The sequence below is a fragment of the Poecilia mexicana genome, unplaced genomic scaffold, assembly GCF_051168715.1.
Source record: "Poecilia mexicana isolate PSO_F unplaced genomic scaffold, ASM5116871v1 scaffold_17, whole genome shotgun sequence".
Taxonomy (NCBI): domain Eukaryota; kingdom Metazoa; phylum Chordata; class Actinopteri; order Cyprinodontiformes; family Poeciliidae; genus Poecilia; species Poecilia mexicana.
The window spans coordinates 18,836,673-18,859,731 of record NW_028263386.1 but is presented as its reverse complement, the minus strand read 5'-3'; the positions used below and the strand labels follow the sequence as shown (position 1 = coordinate 18,859,731).

At 39.0% G+C, this 23,059-nt stretch overlaps 1 protein-coding gene across 1 annotated transcript; it reads left to right on the top strand.

The window, feature by feature from the left end:
• The first annotated feature begins 19,865 nt into the window (after positions 1-19,865).
• Positions 19,866-21,821, top strand: LOC106918626 (C2 calcium-dependent domain-containing protein 4C-like). The gene is made up of 2 exons (XM_014988518.2): positions 19,866-20,692; positions 20,800-21,821. Exons 1-2 carry the CDS (start codon positions 19,961-19,963, stop codon positions 21,349-21,351), a joined length of 1,284 nt encoding a protein of 427 aa, XP_014844004.1. The 5' UTR covers positions 19,866-19,960; the 3' UTR covers positions 21,352-21,821.
• Positions 21,822-23,059: the final 1,238 nt, after the last annotated feature.

Below are 23,059 nucleotides of genomic sequence, written 5' to 3'. Positions count from 1 at the left end.
TATTTGTAGGTTAAATCACTCACTAATGTCTCAGAAGTTCTTTTGTAAGCATTTCCTGAATTAAAATATTGTTGACTTTGGTCAAAAAATACTAGAAAATTTCTCTAGTAATAGTGTTTTGAGATCTCTTAGCCAACTTCAAGAGGACAATCATTTTTTCCCAGCACCAAGTCTGTTGGAAAAGACAAGAGCGTTAAAAATAATCTTACAATCAAATATGGACAGTTTCATTGAGGCATGCGCACGTTTTTCTTATTACTAATTCCCTTTTAGTCTTTTACTTCTTCAGGGGTGTCACAAAGCATGGCACATGTCACATTTCTCAAAGTTACATCACACACACTGTACCGAGATGTGTTCTTCATGTTCGTACAAGGCCTGTCAGTAAAGATGATCCAAAAGATTTTTCGGCACATTGGCTCATCTACATCAAATGAAAGTGGACGTGATGTTCAACGGGTATCTGAGTCTGCTAAAGTCTGCCATGATTTTCTTTTAAGTTCTGTCCAGGTTCTCAAAGACAAGGATCGAATGACTGAAACCAGAGATGCACCAATCAGGCTCTGACTGGCTGATGTTGATTTTTTTTCATGTGGCTTGCCCTGCTTCTCTTTGGTTTTGGTTGGCTGTAATGTTATTCCTAATGTCTATAGAAACTTTTTGGTTTAAAATTGGTCTCAATAATGTGAAACAGCCTTTGCCAGACACTGAAAGGTTCCTTTATAGAAATAGTGGTTTTGAATCCAACAAAAACTGAAGGGATAACAAAAATTATCCCCACTTACATTATGCATCTTAATTTTCACAGAAAATTGGAATAATGACCAATAAAATAAAGTCATAAAGAAATGTTATAATGGTGTTACACATGCAAATGACTCTAAGATGTTTGCAATCTTTTAAATCTCGTGAACAAGATTGGATCAGCACTCTGTTCAGGTTGTACCCCGTTTCCTGACCAAGGTCAGTCGCCCAGGTAATCACCCACCTTTAACTTGTGAAGGGCAGTGAATCATCCTTGCACTAAACTTATAAAAAGCATTGTTCAGACTGCACCTAAGCCATCAAATGTGATACAGTTACAAGAATAATAAAGGATGTGTGAGTCATTTAATTTTATTAAATTTTTTTCTATGGCACTTCACTCCACCACTTCCTTTTTTCCACCTCTGGTCACCAAGGTGTAATTGAGAGGCATTTTTTTCTACAGCAGACTGTAAATTAAAAATAGGCAGCTTTCATTCATATTTTTTTTCTGTACCTGCTGGGTATGACTCAGGGTTGTGGGGGGGGGAGGAACTAGACATAATTAGAATGGCAGCTTGAGTTCTCCATGAAACGACTCCCAATTGATTACAAGACCGACAGTGAAAAACGCTCAACAAAGGTCAACTCAAAATCTCCAAATAGCCTAGAGTGGCTGTTTTGAACTCAGTAATGTCTCAGTATCTGGATAAAGCCCAAACATGGAAAAACACCCAACAAAACAAAAACACCTAGGCCCCTTGACAGAACCAATGCATTGTCATTGGCTTTGACAATGCACTGTCAGGACCATCATCAAATAAACTGCAAAATACAAAAAACAAAAAACAAACTTTCTTTATCTTCATCCATCCATCATCCTCCTCTTTCCTAAGGTTGGATTGTTGGGGTCACATGTCTAGGAGGGAAACCCAGACTTCCATTTCTCCATCAATCACCTCTCGCTCATTCTGTAAGATCTAAATCTACTTACAGACCACAAGGGCTCTGAGTTCTGACAAAAAATCTCCAAAGGGAGGAATCCAGAAACTATCCTGATCAAATGCCACCTCGAATTAATCATTTTGATGCAGAGTCGCAGACGTTTGGTACACCTGAATGACAGAGTTCTTCTACTGTCTCTTATGCTGATTCCCACCACCCTGTGGGGAGTGGCTATGGCAGCCTTTTGCATCCTGGATCTTGTGTTTTTGGGTCTTTATTCACATCTCAAGACCATTGGTGAGGGTTAATGCATAAATGAATTGGTAAGCTAAGATTTGCATTTGGTAAAGCTCATTCTTCATGAAAAGCATCATGCTGTAGACAAAGCCCAAATCTGTCCATCCAGTTCCATCCTACCAAACCACGTAAACAAGACACCGAGACATTTGAACTTGTATGTTAGGTCCTTATCCTCCTCATTCAGAGGGAGAAGTCTGCCTTTTCCTTGTGATTGGAGTTGATCTGCGTCCTGGCCGTTTCACCCCCTCACAATTTACTTTTTGTGTTTTGTGGATTGAACAGCTAAACCTGTGTAATCAATTTGGCTTTTCAAAAGGGATAATATGTCTCCAGAATGAAAAGATGAGAACGGGCCTGCTGTAATTTCAAGATGTGCGTTATTGACATCTGTTGAACGTGGAACTAATCAAGCGCCTCCTGTCCCTGAGCCTATAAGCGTCTGTCATGATTCATTCATCGATTTATTTGTATTGGTGATAAACCCAGGCTGTCGTGTGTTTATCGCCACGTACCATTTGGTCCTTCCTTCTTTTCTCTCCTCCTGTTTTGAGGGACACTTTTCGTTTCCAGCATATTGTGTAAGGATTCATCATGCTGTTGTTGTCACAGACTTAGCTGTCACACACTCGTCAAATGCCAAGCTGTCACAAAGGATAGAGAAAACACTCGCACACACACACGCAGGCACACACACACACACACACACACACGCAGGCACACGCATGTGAATGTGGGGGGAGGAGATCTGAAGTGGCCAAGTTACTGAAGATTTCATGCTGTCATTTAAGCACAACTTCTTTAAGGACAGATGCTTTCGATCAAGTAGAAATCTTTTTTGACATTTATTAAATGCACTAGACAACAGCAGAGTAGCAATGGAGACCCAGAGGGGTGGCTGTTTCTTTCTTTTCTTTCTTTTTCTTTTTTTTTTGGCAAAGTAGAAACATGCTGACTTCAAGATCGTCAAATCCTTGTAACCAACGTTTTGGAAATTTGTTTTTAAATACATGACATCTAAAAACTTGTGTATCTTCTGTCCCACAGAATTATCAAATAATCAAAACACTGTATTGATCATGTATGTTGATGAAGTTGTACTTTCCATGGTACCAGCAGCACTGGTGGCATTTCTTGAAGCGAAAAAAAAAAAAAAAGTTAAAATGACTGAAAGGCTATAAAAATAATCTAAAGACTGTTTTTATAACCCCTATTTCTTCACTTTTTTAAGCAGTTGGTAATATTAGATTTCCAGGTCAAGGTTAATAAATAACCTTCCTACTTTCTAACTTGTGACTGTAAAGTCACAGGACCTTTCTGTTATGTTTTTCCAACTTAATGCTTGAAATTTCAACTTCTAAATAAAATTAAAAACTTAATCAATTTACATCCCTCAAGCGGTTTCTCAGTACCAGTTGTTAATAAAGCTTCCTTTTTGTCTTTTCTTCGATTTCAGAATATTCAGAATATTTTGTACTATTCTTTTAAAAATGTTTTGTCGATATGTGATAACCGGAAAGCTTTGGCTGCAAATCACCACCAACGTATCCAGTAAAGTTTCTACACCTTGCATTCTTTATTTCATTATCAAGATAGCTAGTGGTTAATCCCTTAACCTTCGCCCCTGGAAAATGCAATGGAAAAATAGCACACAGGCTGCAGGTTAAGGGGTTAAGGCAGCATAAGAACTGATTTATGGATCGTAAGTTGGAGGTGCAGTTGTTGAAATGCTTGAGGAAACATACATACAAATATTAGATTTTTCACAGCCTGAATAAGTTTTGGTTAAGGCAGAGAAAACATGCTTTTTAAAGTAAGGCTGAAGGAGTGGCGCTTTACTTTGTTTTCTTCACAGTGGGAGAAAAGTAGAACGTAGTGCGCTCACAATTATGTGTATTTATAAAATCTTTGTGTTGAAGAGATTTTCCATCTGGGCAGCATACAATTTGTGATCATTATCATTGTGCATTGTGCAATGCGGCGATGACGGGACTGGAGTAAAACATTAATGCAGCTGAACGTGTCGGGAAGGATCCTGGGTTGCTTTGGCTTTTTTCTTGTTCGTAGTTTTGGTCATTCGTCCTATTTTTCCAGCATTAACTCTGCCAGTATTTACACACCTCTCCTCATTGGTTCCTACCGTTATACCCTGTTTAATCCCATGTGGTGGTCCCTGTCCGTTCCGGCTCTCTGTGTCCTTCTGGTGGTTTGTAAAGTCTTGTGTTATTGTCAAATTTTCATTAAATCACTTATATTTATTTTTTCCACGGCTTGTCTGCCTTTGGATCCACTCACCACCAAGCAACATGTCAGAAGGAGTGTGTATTAGCTTACATGTTCTCCGTCTTCTTCCACTTATCGGATGCACAACTTGACCTCTTGCTCTGTGCTCATCTATTTTTGCTAGTCAGAACAGATGGCTGCTCATATTCAACCTGGTTCTGCTGGAGATATTTGTTTAAAGGTAGTGCTTCCTCTCCAATGTTAAGAGGCAGGAGATTCAACATGTTTTAATGTGAGGCTGAAGCAGTGGTGCTTTGCTTTGTTTTGCTGAGTAGTTTTCACTGTACTCAGCAACTCAGCCTAAACGTGTGTATATATATATATATATATATATATATATATATATATATATATATATATATATATATATATATATATATATATATACATACACACACATACATACATACATACATATGTGATTCTTGAGAATAGGGACAAAATGGGTTTTAATTTTCCCATATTTTTTTTTTATTATTTCTCAACCTTATGTATGCAAATATGACAAATAATGTTTAGAAAATATGAAGATGCTAAGGTACAGGCTCCCAGTTGCGAATTTTTTTAAAAAAATTACATTTTTAATCGACCTGACCCAAAACTTTGTCATCACCATCTGACAGAAATAAATCTAAAATGATTTTTAAAATACCCTATTAGTGATATTTTTACTCAATTTACAGACAAATGCTTCTCAAGAAATAAAATAAATATTATTTAAAACAAAAAACAAGAAAAAGTCCATCTGATGGAGTTGACAGTGCATGACGGAGTTGACACAGAACTGAAGGTGGTGACAAACTAGTGAGTAAAATGAAAAACTTGGTACATGTGAAGTAATGCAATTCATGTAAAATACATTAAAATTAATTAGTTGCACAATTAAGTGAGATTTGACAACAATTTCACTGAAAGAGTCAGAAAAACTCTGATGGAGTTGACATCTGACGGAGTTGACGAAATGCCAAACTACCTCAATTTATATGATGTTATTCTGAAGGAGGCCATATTGTAGCTCGTCAGGTCCATGAAATCTTTACATTAAACCAAAATTAAGCTTTTATTTCGCAAAATTTCATCAAAGTTTTGTAAATTGTCAGTTATGGTGTTGACACATCATGGTTGTGACAAACAACTTAGGAATAAAACAGAAGAAAAAACTAAAGAATAACTTAAGCTAACCGGAGCTAACTAGCCCTCCTAGCAAAGGAAGAGAAAAGACAACGTCATGGGGTCCTCAGAAGTTCTGGTGCCCCCCAATAATGCCTGATTTTTTTTTACATTCTTTTCATTTCTGACGGTGTTGACAAAAACTAGGGACACATTTCAACGGAGTTGGAAAATATATAAAAATTATTTTTAATTCAATTTATCGATACTTTTATAATTATTTATATGACTGCTTATACTTAATTGTCATAATATATAATTTTAGTATTTCTTTAATTGTTTTAAACTATAAGAATGTGTTGAGTTCTGCTCCTGGACAAGGGCTTTTACAGGCATCATCCACCGACTACAATGTTTAAAATAAAAAAATATTCAGCAAAACAAAGAAAAATATACATTGTTGTGCTCACATGACCCAGGTTAGTTTAGTTAGATATTTGAAAAAAATATATTTTGTGTATATTTTATTCAAATTTCATGCTTTATCCATAGGACCTGTTTTGTCCCTATTCTCAAGAATCACTATATATAGACAAAAATATCTTTTTTTTTCTAGTTGCTTACCAAGCTTATGACCAGATGATGTCACGGAGGTCAGGTTGGCGGTGCACCTTGCTCTGCATGTTGATCAGCGCTATATTCAAGCAGCACACACACACGCGCACACACATGCACGCACACACACAACAAGAAGCTTAAAAGAGGCAAACGGATAACATCACTTCCTGTGTTAAAGAATATTCTTAAATTTACAAACTGATTGTTCCAATATTCTCCATCATTTTTTTTTTTTCATGGAAAGCAGAATTCTTAGTCCCATCAATTAGAGCAAGTTGTACAAGTTGTGAAGGAGCAGCGGCCCCAAACAATCACACCACCAACAACTGTCAACATGACGTTCTTGTTTTGGGCTGTTTTGGTGTCTTTGCCAAACATGAGATGGGCCTTTGTTTGCTAATCATAAGTGTTTTTGACCTTTAAATGCTCCCATAGATCATAATTAAGTGCTGACTTTAACCCAGACAAGTGAAACCTCCAGATCTTTTGAAACCTCCTGGATCAGTTATCAGTGCGTTCTTTAAGTAATTTTCATAAACACTTATCGAAAAAAAAATGCTCTGTGCAATGTTTTCTCAATTATAACCCAGACTAAATATTATCAGTGACTTTATGTGTCACCTGCTTGTGATTTTATTTTGTTTAAAAAAGGACTAGTGTGTTGTTGTTGTTTTTTTTTGTTTTTTTTTTGCAATCTTTCATGTTGCCAGACAGGTTCTTTTGAAGTCATTTTGTGATTCCACTAAAAAAAAAAAAAAAAAAAAAAAAAAACAGAAACTCATAATGGGGCATACACTTTTCACTGTACTTCTTTTTTTACTAAGGCATTAGATCATTTTTGTGATTTAGAACTGATTAGTTGGTCTTTAAACCAGACCAAATAAAGCTGAGTGACTTATCCACTTTGGTGTTTGTTGTTGCTCATGTTCTGTCTTCTCTAGACTATTTCTCCCAACTGTTTTACAGATGGTCTTGGTCCACTCTTCACTTTTTACATGCTTCTTCTTGTACCGCCTTCACCCCCTCTCCATCTGTCTCCTCTTTTTTTCTTTTTTTTTTCCTGTTTGCTGTGTTTATTTGTTCCATCTACACACATGGCTCGTGGTCTGTTGTACTGTACATGAGTTAATCCTATCACCGCCACCAAACACTGACACTAAGCACCCCGGAACCCACTCTGTCTGTCTTTCGCTTTCGTTGCTTGCCGTTTGTTCAGCATGCTGGCTAAGCCCCTGGGGCTGCGTGACGAAGCACAGATTAGTGGCTTACCGAGTGAAATCAGTTTACAGTTTTAACAAATCTTTCACCAAAGTGAAGAAAAGTGAGAGTTACCTCTCTGCTCCATCTCTCTCAAAATAAACCTGCTCTTTTTATGTTTCCCTTAACAGCATCTTTATTTGTCATGTTTCTGGTGAAAGCAAATATCTATGTAACCTAAAAGAAAAAATAGCTATAATTATTTCAGATCTTTTCCCTCCTTTGAAAGATTTGCAGCATGCCGTTATTACCATGCGCGTCTTTATGCCCTTCAAATTGATTCAGCTTCGTGTGACTTCATATATCTATCCACCTTTATCTGAGAAAATCCTAAGTATACGCGCTATAATCACACATTTGGAGATTAGGTAAAGGAAAATGATTTCTTCTGAAGTCTACATAATTTCATACAGTCTGAAAATCTGCTGATTTTTTTTTTTTTTACAACAGCCGTGTTGTTTTCATGCTTCTGTAAATATGCATATCCTTGTCAAGTTAAGGATTGCAGTTTGAGTGTTTTATCAGAAATCTGGCGCCTTGGATTCATGAATGATAAATGATTATCGGATGCAAAGCACACACAGAAAACCAGCGGGTAATGATTAGGACTGGCTGCTGGGTTGTCTTCCCCTTTTTTCCTCCTTCTGCTTCTCATATCGTTCCCTGTGTATGTGTGTGTCCTTTGCTCCTCACATCTTTGCTTCTGCTGCTGTGGCTTCTAGATCTACACCAATCTACCTGACACATGATCTTTATAAGATTTATAACAGTCACTAGTTTTTTTTGTTTTTGTAATATTTTTCATCTTTTTTATCAAATTTCCGACAGGTTGTTGTTTTCACCTATCAAATCGCAATCGAATCAAATCCGTACTTGAAGAGAGATTTTGCTCCTCGTGTCTTTGAAGCCTTGTCTTGCCTTGTTATCCTGCACCTCAGATTCTGACTACCCAACTGAGCTTCATATGCGTTTGCCTACCAACCTGCAAACAACTCTATATGCAGCAACACTCAACTTCTACCTACTGTTTGAACTCTTGTTTACCCTGCAAACCTGTAAAAAAGACAGAGCAAGACCCATTTATTGCTAGAGTAGAGTGTGAACTCACCCGTTCCTTCATTTGCATTTGGCTCCAGGGCGCTGCCCCTTGTGGCAAACTAAGGTTTTGCCCCTGCTTTGACTATAGTAGTTTCTAATGTCGCAGTTCCGCCCATCCCTCTTTATCCAGGTTTGAGACCAGTACTGATAACCATCTAGTGACATTATGGAAGGGATGAGACAAAGACACACTGGATCTGTTTTGGCATCCAATCTGACGGAAAATCGAGTCTGATTGTGTATGCAGAAAATAGAACACGTTAAAATCAATGGAGCCTTACACACATGATCGGAGCTACGCAGAAATTCGATGGGATCAACATGAGACAGGAAGTGAAACACGGTGGCAAAGCAAAACATGTATAAAAAAAAAAGTAAAAAAAACAAAAAAGCAGGGTAAATAACCGTTGTAGAAACCCGGAAGTTGAGGAAAAAAATGAAAAAGTGAAACTGCGAGCCTGGCTTGACTGGCTCATATTTATTATGGTGGGATTTCCGGCTCATACTCTCACGTGAATACTCAATCTCGTGAGTCCAGTGGTCTGCAGAGGGACTGTCACTTTGGAGCCTGTCAGTAAAAGAACTGGAATGAAGAAGAGTCGGACACAAGAGGCTTGTTTTGGCGTTTATGCAGGATTCTTTTTGTTTATCAGTACTGGAGTCATGACAATCAAAAAAATAATAATAATGTTAATCTAATATGAGACTCTTTAATAAACGGGAACCAAATGTACTTACTTTATTCTTTCCTCATACTGTATTTACCAATCCTGTTTTTCCACTCCACCGAGTGAAGCAGAAAACAGGCACAAGAGGAGGTGCACAGCAGATCCAGACGTGGCGCTCATTTGAACTGCAAAATATTGCGGGACATCGTGTGAGGTGCCACACACATAACTGCCTTGTGCGATGCATTTTAAGAGGACACTGAGGCAGACTTCAGACAGTAAGAAGATGCTGCGTCGTCTGAATGCACTTTTTTAATTCACACGCTTCAGGTGGTTGTGCACGAGGGACAGAGGCATCCCTTTTTGCAAACCTTTCTTTGCTCTTGATGTGACAGATTTGATTCAATCTAAAGGTCAGCCTGCATGTAGAAAACAGCACAGAATTGCAAAAAAAAGCCTACATTGTTTTCCAACAGTGTTTGTTCTCAGTTTACTTCAAGAGTAGTGATAGTTGTGAGTATAAAGTGAGAATTTCTACATGAACAGCATGTTGTGATTTCACATTACCGTTTTTTTTTTCTTTGTTATGTCATTGATGGAATGTGTAAATATTCAGCAATCGGAATTTTAAAAGGTTCTTTTAAATGATGTTATGGCACGCTGAGGTGGGATGATGTTCAAAAAAATGTGCTAGAAATTGCAACAATAAGACTATTGGATCCAAACTTATCTGCATGACTCAACTCACTACCATCCTCTCATCTCAGGATGGCCGTGACTCACACTGAAAGCTTCTGTCTTTTATTATGGATCATTGTATTTTATGCTTTCTTTAAATAATAATAATAATAATAATAATAATAATAAAAGATATATTTCATATGTAATAACATTTTGCAATCGGTGCATTGAAACACGATTCTCATTAGTTCTGTTAGAGCACTGCTGATATATTCGTGAAATGGTCCCAATTATTTCACTAGTAATCAGAATTTCTTTAAAGAAAAAAAAAAAAAAATTTATTTTATTTTCCAATCTAATCAGGCAACCTTAATCCATCCAATTATCAAGCAGGGGATGAGACAATCAGTTAAATTGGAAAATGTGTTAAAGAACAGAATTGCTTTGTTTCTTTCCTTCTGGTTGGTATAAATTTCACGTATTTGCACTTAAAGGATGTGAACTACAAGCAGGTTTTTCTTGACAGAAATAAAGATTTTGGTTCCGTCGTCTTGGACAACTTTATCTTTCTAAATGAACCAGTCTGATCTGATGAAACACTGTGTAAGTAATCACAGTGAGCGTCATTACTACAGATTTAATCCTTTGTAACCCCCATCCTACGAGAGGAGTAAACAAGTTTACCTCATGCTACAGGATTGCACAATGTGTTTCATTTTTTTCCTTTTTTTTTTTCCTTTTTCACGTTTTTAGTCGAGTCATGTTACACCGTCTAAGTCAACTCAAGCTGACTGATTCGGGGTTACGTGACTATTGCTGAAGAAGAGGAATGAAAAAATCCACAAAAGATCCTTACAGAAGAACAGAAGTGTGGAGGCTGACGGTCTTTTGACATTTACTCTGACATTTATTTAAAGTTTTCAGTACTGTTTCCTGGAGGAGATTTCAACTTCCTCCACTGACTATGTAAGTAATGAAAGCTGAAATCAATAGGTCCTTTCTCTCTGGCACACACTCACATACACCCACGCACACACCCACAAAAAAAATAAAAATAAAAAAAATAATAATCGCAGAAATTTTCTTTGTGATGTGGGTCCAATTGTTGCTTATCAGGCCAATAATAAAGACAGCCAAATAACATCCAGCGGTGAATACAACATAATGAAGGCGATGCTGCTGAAAAGCGTAGGTGGACTCTTGATTTCAGCTGCTGTGCCCTGTGTGTCCTGCTTTTAAACACACTTTGCTCTACAGTAGCATAAAATACAATGTAGAATTTCTTTCCTATCTAGTTGGTTTTTTTTTTTTTTTTGTTTTATTTTGTTAGTGAATGATCTCAAAAGATAAACGGGAAATACATTTTGATTCCAAAAAAACAACAACAGCAGACTCTTGGAAGAATAAAATCCAGAGCCCATTCTTTGTGGATAATTATTGCCTTTTGATATGCAACAGGTGACAAGTTATGAAAATTCACGCAGCTAATAAGCTGCCCAAGATATTTAACTAGTGAAAATGACTTGTCAGTAGACTGACCATGGTAATTATTAATTACTTGCCTACTTCATATATATTTGAAGAAATGTCAATGTTCTTTCTCTTTTTGTTTTTGTTGTTTCATACAATATTTCTTAAGCATGTCAACAAATTCTCAGTTATCAGATCTTTACCATGCAGAGTACTGTTCTAACGTTTATTGAAGGCAGAGTCATTGTTTATAGTACATGGACACTCAGTCACCACAGAGCCGTTGTGCAACAGTAATTGGCATCATGTTTCAAAGTTTTGTAAACAAGTTTCATATTTTATGTTGCGCTACATCAGATCAGTTATTTATTTAGTTATTTTTTACAAATGTTTTCTCTAACCGGGTCTTATTATCAGTTTCATAAATCTTAAATCAACTTTAAAGCTGGCTTTTGACTCAGCAATGTGGTAAAGAGATATTATGAGGAACAAAGCTCATAGACAATTTGATAACATGTCAGCATGTTGGTCCAGAAGTCAGGCTCACAATCCATCATGTGTGGATGTTTGCAATCTTCAGAATGGTTTGGTTTGTTTGTTTATCTTGAACCAACTCATTAAATTGCTTTTACACCGTTGTCGTGACGGCACTCAACACTTTGAGCTGCCTTGTTGCTGAAATGTGCTATGCAAATAAGCTTGATTGATTAAACTTAATATCTATCCATGTCACAATGTCCTGCAAGCTTTCACGATAACAGACCTACTCTTATATACGACACCTGTCATGCTAGGAGCTCATAAAAACACAAGTCGGACTACCGAGAGGATTATGCATTTGAGCTACAAGCTGTAATTTAACCAGACAATTTAATGAAGACCGACTGTCAAATTTGTTAACTTTATTAACCAACCCTCGAAAGAAACCGTCGAAATGATTAATGCTTAGTACTGATATTTTGCAATTACATCGTTGTTTGTTTTTGTATTTCCAGTAGTAAAGCATCCTGTTTTGCATAAAACTATAATGGTTGTCCAAATTGTATTATAAATTACTACTTCTGCCTTAATAAGATGCTAGATATAATCCCAGATTTTATGAATAAAAATGTTTTCATTTGACCTTTTCTTCATAGTTCAGAATTTCATTAAGACATTTTCTGAAGCTAAAACCTTATAGTCAACAGCAACTGTAATATAATGTAGAAAACACAGAAGAATGCCCAGTGAGTGAAGTGTTCTGGATAGTTTGAGTTTTTTTATTTGCATTTTGATTTATTTCTGCCCTGCTGTAATTATTAGCTGTTCTGTTTCTGTAACCCTCACTTTATTTTAGATCAGTCTCCCCTAAATATTGTACTGCTAAGACGTTCCAACACAAGTGATCATTTTTGATAACTGACAGATTTGCAGAGTAACATAAATACATCAAAAGTGCGTTAAAAGACGACGCATCAAACCCAGTTTTGCACGTCAACAAGTCTACAAATTAGAACTATGAACAACTTTACTTTATAAATCAGCTTTTTGCTTATAAAAGGATGACAATTTAAGTTGGTCACAGGGCTAGAAACAACTCGTAAGAGCCCCGGAGGCAACTTCTGCTTATACAGAAGAGAAACCTCCATTACGTTGTTTAACACCTTTATGACTGGTGATATTATGGATCAGGCGACTGGGAGTCAAAGTGACATGTGAGACGCGGCGTGTCGATGTGGCTAGTTACTGGTGCCGAGGATTGCCTACGGCAGGCACCTAATTGGAGCAAGAAAACGGTGCGTTCCATCCACAGGGCTGTGGTGGAGAGGTCCGGAAGAATCAGATAAGTGTGCACAGCCTCATTACTTGGGGTCCAATTAAAGCTGGCAGCCACACCGTCCAGCAAGAACACATATTCATACGTTTACAGCATAAGCTGTGGAGAATGTTTTTTTTTTTTGTTTTGTTTTGTTTTGTTTTTTTCAGAATGGGGAAAGAAAACATTCCACCATATGTTGGAATCCTTTTGTAAGGAGGAAATATATTTTTTGTAACTAATAATTTGATCCAGGCGACTCTTCTTTCTCCATCGTCACAGTAAGCTTAATGATAAATCTTAAGATCGATGAGTGGAGACAGAGAAAGAAAGAGAGGGGAAAGAATTATAAATAAACGAGGAAAGTCTAATGGGTTGTAAGTGGACGAATCATTGTAATATACAAAGCTAATGGTTTGTAACTAATATAACTAATTGACTGCATTCTACTTTTAGAAAGGCAGCTTAAATTGGCCTGTTTTGCACAGATACTCCTTATGAAAATCTTAGGATATTTATTTCCCAGGTCTAGGAATGTATGTATGTTTAGATAATTATATTTTACCAAGTATTTATTTTCAAAATGCCTTTTTAATTTTCTTTTGGCACATTTTTATCCTTTTGCCACACTATATGTTGGTTATATTTCTTCTGTGATTGATAGTAATTTGGCAATAGTGTAAAGTACATTTACATATTTATGTTAAATTCCCAAAATTATTTAGTGTCTGTCAAGATCCGTATTTTTGTGTGTTTATATTTGAGTTTTCTGTGTTCAGTCCTGTTTCCCTGTGAGTCTCTGTCCTGTCCTCCCCGTTGATTGCTCCCCAGGTGTGTCTCATTCCCTTGACTACCCCGTGTGTATTTAAACCCTCCTGTTGTCTGTGTTCCTCGTCGGGTCCTTGTCTATTGTCGTTTGCCTACTCGCGCCAGTTGTACTGCTAAGTCCTGGTTTGTGTTCGCTCGCACGAAGTCCTGTCATTCAGTTGCTACCGGTATTTGGCTGTGTGCCTGTCTCTCTGCCGTGCTGCCTGTTTTGGACTGAGCTTTATTTTCATCATTAAACATCATCTTCACCATAACCTGGGTCTCGGCGTCTCTCCTCACCACCATCCAACACACTTTATGACAGTGTCGCATTTATTATGATTTCATCACCTTGCGATCACATCGTGTTTTTTTTTTACTTTTATTCTGTTACTTTTATTTGCACAAGTAGAAATTGCAATGTGTCATCAAGTAAAATGTTATTGTTTGAAAATCTCCTTAAACTGAGAATATAAACAATTACATCGTGAAAGCATCGACTCTCAGACATGACATTTTGAGCACTTCCTAAATAAATTACAAAAGTACAATGATACAAAAACATAATTAATTTTTATCATCGATTGCTCCCAATAAAAATTAGGTGTACCTCAATAGACTCACATTTCTGTAATTGCATTTAAAACATTTGGTCAGACAGACCACAAGCATCTGGGTTGGTACCATGATCTCATAAGTGTTACTATTGGTATGGGAGCTCCCAAGGCTGTGTCCTTAGCCCACTACTTTTTCTCTGTGTTGTGCTTTTGATAGAATATATTAAAATACCGTATTTTCCGGACTATAGAGCGCACCTCACTATAAGTTATGGAAGCCGCACCTACAAATTAAAAAAAAACAACTGGAAACGTACATATATAAGCCGCACCAGGATATAAGCTGCTGGTATCTCCGCCGCTCTCTGTTTTCCACAAGGAAGCAGCAGAAGGTTGCATCCTTAATAAATCTGCTATTAAGGTCGCAGCCCTGCGTCTCCATGGATTCGTTCACGCTGAGCTTACGTGCAGCTTCAACTTAAAAGCGCCATCATATGAACTTCTACGTGAGGTTTCCATGATGAGGGGGGTATGAGTTTGAAGAAATTTCTCCTCGTGCATGCTGCTAGCATGTGCTCGTTCTAAATGAAAAGCAGCGCTTTCTTCTTTGATTTCCAATTTTGACTTCCAATGATTCACTTCCTGCTGAAGAGCCCCCTGGTGGTTGAAGAAAAATCCACAGAAAAGCCGCACCGGGCTACAAGCCGCATGGTTCAAAGCGGGCTTGTTGCCCGAAAAATACGGTACGTAAAAATGTATACATTTTATATTTAAACAGCTGTGACTATAAAACAGGCTATGAAGTGGAAGTGAAGCTGCTGGTCATGTGGTTTAACAACATTGCACAGATCTTAATGGAGACCCAGAAGACAATTGACTTTAGGTCCAATCCATCCAGTTGTCATTACTCACTCACTTGTAGCCCTGCTCTGCTTTGGAAATGATTATCTCTCTCGACTTTAATGCCATTTTATGAAGAAACCTTTGAAGCTGAACTTAGCAGAGCTTAAAAACATGCGACATGTAGTTACTAAATCAACAATGAGTTTGAACTACAACTAATTAAAGGGTACCAAACAAAGCACAAAATTAATAACTTGACTTTGCTCATGGACTGCTTCAAGCTCCTGGATTGTTTATCTTCTGCCATCTGGCAAGAAACATCGCTCCATTAGAGCAAAGACACAAAATGTGCAACACTTTCTTCCCACAGGCCATAAGACTGATAAACATGATTTAATCTCTCAGCTTCCCGCACACACTCACACACACACTATACTGCATTTAAATATTTTTAATCATTTTTACACCATTTTATAACGTCTTCATCTTTCTCTTTTTTTTTTTTTTTAGATCTTGCACATTTCTACATTTTTAAACATTATTTAACTCCACAGTTGTTTGTATGAATCACATTTTAATTAAATGTTTCTGGGAATTTCATTATTGACTCTTACCTTTGCGTCTTCCTCTGCGAAATGTCTTACATAGATCTGAAATTGGAAAATCAGCAATAACTCGTTAAACTGCACCATGTGGACATTTTTTTACTTTCTGCCAACAAATCTAATGCAAAAATTCACTTTTTGGTGCAACATGTGCAAAAGGATTTCCAGAAAGTATGCCTTCTCACTCTTTCTGGTCTTCGTGGTTTTATAGAAGGTGCGTAGCGTTGCAGCTAACTTCACAGCAAGCAAAGAAGATGCCAGAGGTAAATTAATTCTATTTTCTGAAATTAGGCAGAATAATTTAACATATTTAACTTGATATATACCCATGTGATTTGTTATTAATGTTATTCCATGAACAGATTTTTATGATCAGTTGATGCATGAACGTCCGAGACTCATAAGCTAACACAATCCTTTCAAAGGAAAATGCATGCATGCAGTGCCTTTCCTGTCTTTTGTGGTCGGCGCCAAGAGACGTGCTTTCGCTTTTATTGCTTGAGAGAAATGTGGTGTTGATAACAGAATCTCAGAAGATGAGTTTGAGTCAAGTTTTGACTCTTTAAAGCACAAGCCAGAGTCAAGTTTGAAGTTTCTGTTTCTCTAGATTAAGTGGCACTGGAGTCCAATCCTGTAACTCAAGTTACCATCTGAGACCTATACCAAAATGCATGAAGCTTAAACCGTTGTAAAAGGTGGCTCTACAAAGAAATGAGCACACTTTTAGATATTTGCAAGAAAACGGTTCATATTTTTCCATGCACTTCACAGTTATGCACTATTGTATGTTGGTTTATCCGATAGAATCCAATTCCATCCGTTAAAGTTTATAGTTTAAAAATCGACAAATTAAAAAAAAGCTTAAGTTGAATGAACCTCTGTGCAAAGCATAACTTCTCCATATTTAAAACACATACGGGAACACGTTGCAAAACCAGCAATGACGACGTTCCACACTCTCCCCCTGTGATCAATTCAGCAAGGAGGAACCGTACCAGCAGCCTTTGGGACAGGAGGATTTTAGACCTAAATCATTAAATCCTAGTTCTGTAGGTTGCCTTCGCATTTTTTGGCCATGTTTAAAATGTTTTGTGGAACGCTGACTGGTCCAAGTTACTCCTACGAGATGGCTGCTCCTACCATGACAGATCCACCTCCGTGTTTAACACCTGGCAAAACAGTCTGTTGTGGGCTGAACGCATTTTTGGCCTGCTCCGAGCAGAAACCGGCTGAAGATCGAAGACAATGAAAATTCACCACCTAAAGCTACGTTTTCTTTGTTTGTGCCCTTGCACTGTGAACTATTTTGTCAATGCATCTTTCTGGATGGATAGGGGAAAAAAAATATGGAAGCTATTTGAAATCGTGTCACAAGAAAAAAGAAGTCCTATTTACAAAAGGTGTTTTTATTAAACCATGTGAGACTGTAAATTACCCCCCATCTGGCTGCCGCCTCTCTGAACTTTTACAGGAAGTCTGTTGAGTAACCCAATGATTTCAGCAACAATCTGTTGTGGCTCTAACATTAATACAGAAAAATATGTTCCCTGGCTTAAAAATAACTTTTAAGGCACCGCCTTCGAAATCAGTGGGGAGACCGTTCCAGAGTTTGCATCCAAACTACAGAAGGCAACTTTTGATACAGGTGTTTGTCAGTTTTTTCTGCACAAAGATCAGCGGGGTCTGGAGATCCAAGGACTCACGTGGGACACACTCTGGCAGGATATCAAAGTCAGCAGCGTGTCAGCGGCTGGAAGATTTGTGGATGAACTGTGGGATTTCATGAAAACAGCCAGGAATATCTGAAAAACAACTGTAGGAACTTTTAACAGAGATATTGTTACATTTTGTTTTTTGTTGCAAAGCAACCTGATCAAAGCAGTTTGCAAATTTGGGTAGACGTATTTAACATTTAAAGTACTTAGCAAAAGTATTCCAACTTGTGAATTGGGGGTCTTATGTGATGGACCATTTCAAACTAGCACATAACTGTGAATCGGAAGGAGAATGGTGAAAGCTTTTCCAAAAGTTTTGCAAAGTGGAAACCCACATCTATTGGTGTGGAGCGTAGGTTATTTTCTAAGAGGACTATGGATCGTGTTGATGTGGAGATGGATGCACTTTGGGAACATCCTTACAAATGAACTGTTGGAGGCTGCAGAAGACTTGAGACTGAGCTGAAATTTCACCTTCCAGCACAACACCAATCTTAAACATGCAATCAAAAGCGACAATGTAATGGTTTAGAACAGGGGTCCCCAAGCTACGGCCCGTGGGCCGGATCCGGCCCGCCACGTCATTTGGTCCGGCCCTCTGAACAATGCCGGATCGGCCCGCCTCCTCATACCAGAGAGCGTTCAGTGTTTTTTATTCATATATTGTATTTTCTGGTTTATATGTGGATTTTTCTTCAACCACCAGAGGGGCTCTTGAGCAGATGTGAAACTAACTTTCCCTCAATGGAATATATACTAGTCAGTCCCAGTCACCGTTTCACTCACGGTTTTTCCATTTGCATTCTGGGTAAAAATCTATCTAAAAGCGTGAATGTTATTAGACCACGACCACCTATTAGACCCCCCCCCCCCCCCTCGACAAGAATTTTCTAAGGTTTCTTTCTCCAAAAACTAAGACCGGCCCCCGACCAGAGAAAGGAACAGCTATGTGGCCCTCGCAGGAAAGAGTTTGGGGACCCCTGGTTTAGAATCAAAGCACCCTGTAAAACTCCAACTGTGAGTTAATCTCATTGGGAACTGAGAAAAAGAAAATTGGCAGACGATCTCAGTTCTTTCTGACTGCGGACGACAACCTTAAACATACAGCCAAAGATGCAACCGAATGGGCTTTGATCAAATCTTATTGACGCTGTGGGCTGGCTAAGGTCCAAACTCAAAGCCAACTGAGAACTAGTGGCAAGATATGAAAACTGCTGCGCAGATAATATGCCAATATTATGGTATGTTGATTGGATCTCTCTAGTATAAAATTGCACTCTTAAAAAATAAAATAAAATAAAACAAAGAAAATCAACAAACTCAATCATGGGGGATTGAGTTTGTTGATTTATATATATATATATATATATACACACACACACACACACACACACAAAATGACATAAATATGTCATTTTGCAGCAGCTGAAGCCCCGCTCCCTTTGCGCGCATTCCTGCGCTGAGAACAGTTTTGTGGTTAATGTAATGGGAAGGCTTCACAATCTTCTCATTGGCTCAGAAGTCACAGACCTCGTCATATAAAGAGGGTGCCTGATCTGGCATCCCCTCTTTCCCGCTGGCGAGCGTTGAGGAGCGCGCTTCAACAGGCTGGAAAACCCCCTTTTTTTTACGCACGGAGAGCTTGGAGAGGCTGCGACGAGCGCTTCATTGTTTTGATCAGCAAAGAGTTTACCAGCAACAGGTGGGTTTGTTTCCTAAAGTGCAGCTAAGACACTTTATGTGGATTTGGGCGACAGGAAAAGTTATTTAGACGGGCAAATGCTCTTTTTATTTCCAGCATCTAATTTCGTAAGACACATTCGCGATGCCTAAAGCAGTTTACTTGAAACAAAATCTTCGTTTCAAGCGAATAAAAACTGTCACTCGCTCTGCAGTGAATGCATTTGAGCTCGTGTATTATTGTTGCTTGGTTTTCTCACGTCTAACTGAAGTACTGAAAAGAAGTCTTTTTCTCGCTTTAGTGTTTATTTCGTTCATCGTTTTCAGATTAAGAGCTTTGTATTTCAGTTTTTAAAACAAAGATGTAGTAAAGAAACACATGCAATATTAGTATTTTTTTCTGTCAAGTAGTGCAAGTATCTACATATTAATATTAATGAAAAGATTATGTATTATTTTATATATATTTTATAAACAAGCCAAAGATTTCTTTGTTTTGTAAAAACATGTTTTTAATATTACTAATTCATATTTATAATTAGTTAACTTAACAGTTAATTTTTCATAATAGTAACAATAACGTTTTACTTTATATATATATATATATATATATATATATATATATATATATATAAATATATATATAAACATAATTTTTTATTATTTCTTTTATTATTTCTTTATTGGAACAAATTAAAATTACTCTGATATTTTTGTCTGTTTCGGTTTCATTTGTTGTCTTCTCTGTCTCCATCGCTAAGCGGTGAGCTGAAGCGTCTGAGTGGGCATGTGGTTGCTGGAGAAGCTGCGCAGCTCTGTGGAGAGCAGTGGGACTCATTCCCAGCCCCCGCAGACGACGGAGGCCATTCCCGTTGCTGTTTATGCCAATGTGCTCACCCCCGAAAGGATCCCTGATTTCTTTATCCCCCCCAAACTCATCTGCTGCCCCCCTGAGGAGTCCACCAGCCCAGAGCCCAAGCCCCGCGCCAATCTGAGACCCTCCTCCTCCGACAACGCTATCTGCAGCCAGAGCCCCCGAGCCCGGAGCAGCAAGGGCATCTGCAGCCCTCGCCTGTTCTCCCGCAACCTGCAAAAGTCCGCCAACCGTCACATCATCCAGATAGAGAGCGCGGACGAGCCGGGCGCCGGAACAATGGACAAGCACACCGTGGACGTCAATACCAACGCTGACCCCCAGTCGCAGACTGCGATGTCCTTGCCGTACGTCCCTAAAGCTCAGACCTCCTATGGCTTCTCCACCTTGGTAGAATCTCCTCACACTAGACGCAAGGAAAGCCTGTTCCACAGTGATCCCAACAGCCCCCTCAACTCCCCAAGCTCCCAGAGGCGCTCCCAAGGGGGGACTCTGCTGGCCCCAGCTGACCCCAATCCTTATCGCTACTTCAGTGGAGGAGAGAGCGACACCTGCTCATCCGCTGAGTCTTCCCCCTTCAACTCCCCCCTCCTCTCCAGGTCTGCTTCCCTACTTCGATCTATTACCCAGGAAACGCAGGCCAAGGTGATCACTTCTGCTTGTTTTAGTCAGATGATAAGATTATCTGAGCTAGAAGTAAATCCTTCGTATATTTACCTGCTGCTTTTTCTTTTACCCCCCCCCCCCCAAAGGTATCTCGTGCAAGACGCTCCCTGGCACGCCACAGTTCTCTCTCCACTGACGAATGCAGTTCCGCTGACAACAGCCCCAACATGCAACGGCGCCGCACGCGCTGCCCCCCCTCTCCTGCCTTCCGAGGAGCCAAAGCCGGCAGCTCCAGGGCAACAGCCTCGGATCTCCTGCAGCGTGAGCACACCGTCAACCTCCACAAGGGGGGCACCCTGAGGCTGAGCACCCACTACGACCCCGAAGCCGCCCGGCTAAGGGTGCGCGTGCTCGCCGCGGAGGCCCTCTACAACAGGCAGACAGACCTGAAAAGCATTAACTGCTGCGTGGCGCTCTACCTGAACCCCGGCAAGCAGCAGAAACAACGGAGCACCATCATCAAGAACAGCAGGAACCCGGAGTTCAATGAAGACTTTTTTTTCGACGCACTGCCCCAGGCGCAAGTGAAGAATCTGGCCATGAAGATAAAGGTTGTGAACAAAGGAACCAGTCTGAAGAGAGATGTGCTTCTGGGTGAGAGGGAGGTGCTGCTCAGTGAGCTGCTCGCAAACCTCTAGGGAGACCTTGTCAAGGCTCCAGTGAAAGTGAGCGGCTCGCCTCTCCTCCGCCGACCTTTTCATCCCACCCTTCCAGATACTGGGCAAGAAGCAGCATACCAATGACCAGGGAGCTGCATCTTGCACACGGTGTTGTGTGTGTCGACAGAGTCCCTCTTGTCACGACTAGTTAAGCTTAAACAGAGACACGCAGACATACTTTAAGTGCTTGCTGGTATGTGAGCATTGTGAATGGCAGAGCGGTGTTTGTGTATTTTTCTTGACGCGCTGACGTTCCAAAAAGGTGTTGCCCCTCTCTGATGTAGCTCTTCTCGGTTCACATGTCTAACTTGAAGTTGTATTTTTGTAATAAATCTACTCTATTATTGCGTGCAAAAGTTTTGCATGTCACTGTGCAAATGATACATGCCTTTGTGTACTTGAAAGACTGGATTTTTGAAAGACTCCTATTGTAAATATGACTGACGCAATGTGAGAAGTTCCAGAACTTACCAATAAAGAGCACACTAAAAATACGACAAGATGATTTTTTTTTATTCCAATTTGCAACTTTATCTCTTCTCATTTTGTCATTTCTAAGGACTAATGAAGGACAGTAACAATGGTTCAAAATCCTCTTTTGCGCCAACAAAAGCTTCCTGTTTTCGCGAACGGAGGCTGTGTCCTCTGAGACTTGCAAACTCCGGGTGTCATTTTGTGGGGCTTTTTAGTGGTTCTCCACAAACAATATTGTCTCTTTGAGCCCCCAAATTCCCTGTTTAATTTTAAATCCACACATCCAATTCAGGCATTCCTCTGGTGAGTTTTAAACTGATGATAAAGGCGGCAATCACACAGAACATCCTGCTTAGACTATAATTAATCTACACAGACTGATGTTCCTAGCATTTCAGGCGATAAATGGAAATCTATTTGCTCCCATATGCCACATGTACAGGTGTAATCCATGTAATCCATGCAGAGCATTGTGCTAATGTGGGTGCTATGCGTCCTCTGCTGGTGAAAGAGCAAAATGACACGTTGAGAGCTTTGAAATATTAATAAACAATTCAAGCCACATTACTTGCCTTGTTTGAGGTTAATTGGACATCTTGATATTTTATGACCCACAAAGACATTACAACCCTGGGACAGAGTGGAGAAAGAAATCGCATTTAAAAAAAAAAAGTAAAAATTGACTTTCAGAGCATTTCAGGGTTCTGCCCCTGGGGTGATGTTTCACCAACTCCATTAACTTCTGAAGTACAGAAATAAGTCTCAACAAGCACCCATTTGGGACATGTTCGTCTGTGACTCTGAAGGAGCTTAATTTCCTACATACTGGAGAGCAAAAGGATAAAACGGGAGAAATCCAATCTTTTCCACTTTGTAGTTCAAAGTTTTGTGATGTAAAGTGCGAGAGAGAGAGCTCGTGCACTAAGAACGTAAAAACTTTGCAGAGATACAGCTCAAAATAATTTGAAAAATGAAATTGCTTTTATTGAGCATTATGGCACCTGCAACTGGGAGTTCAAAGAATATAGATAGATACTGGAACAATTAGGACTTGGAGGAGCAGTTAGCACTTGCTGCCTTGCGGCAAGAAAATCCTGGGTTTGAATCCTGACCTGAGGATAGAAACCAGTCTCTCATGGACAAACAGATATGGAAAAATGATGGACGCCATGAATAAAATAAATGTTACAAATTTCAACGTCTTTTGTTTGTG

Excerpts from the sequence above, each read along its gene's own strand:
- LOC106918626 (XM_014988518.2), top strand. The coding sequence starts at position 19,961 with ATGTGGTTGCTGGAGAAGCTGCGCAGCTCTGTGGAGAGCAGTGGGACT. Across the intron at positions 20,693-20,799 it reads CCCAGGAAACGCAGGCCAAG|GTATCTCGTGCAAGACGCTC; the intron begins GTGATCACTTCT and ends CCCCCCCCAAAG.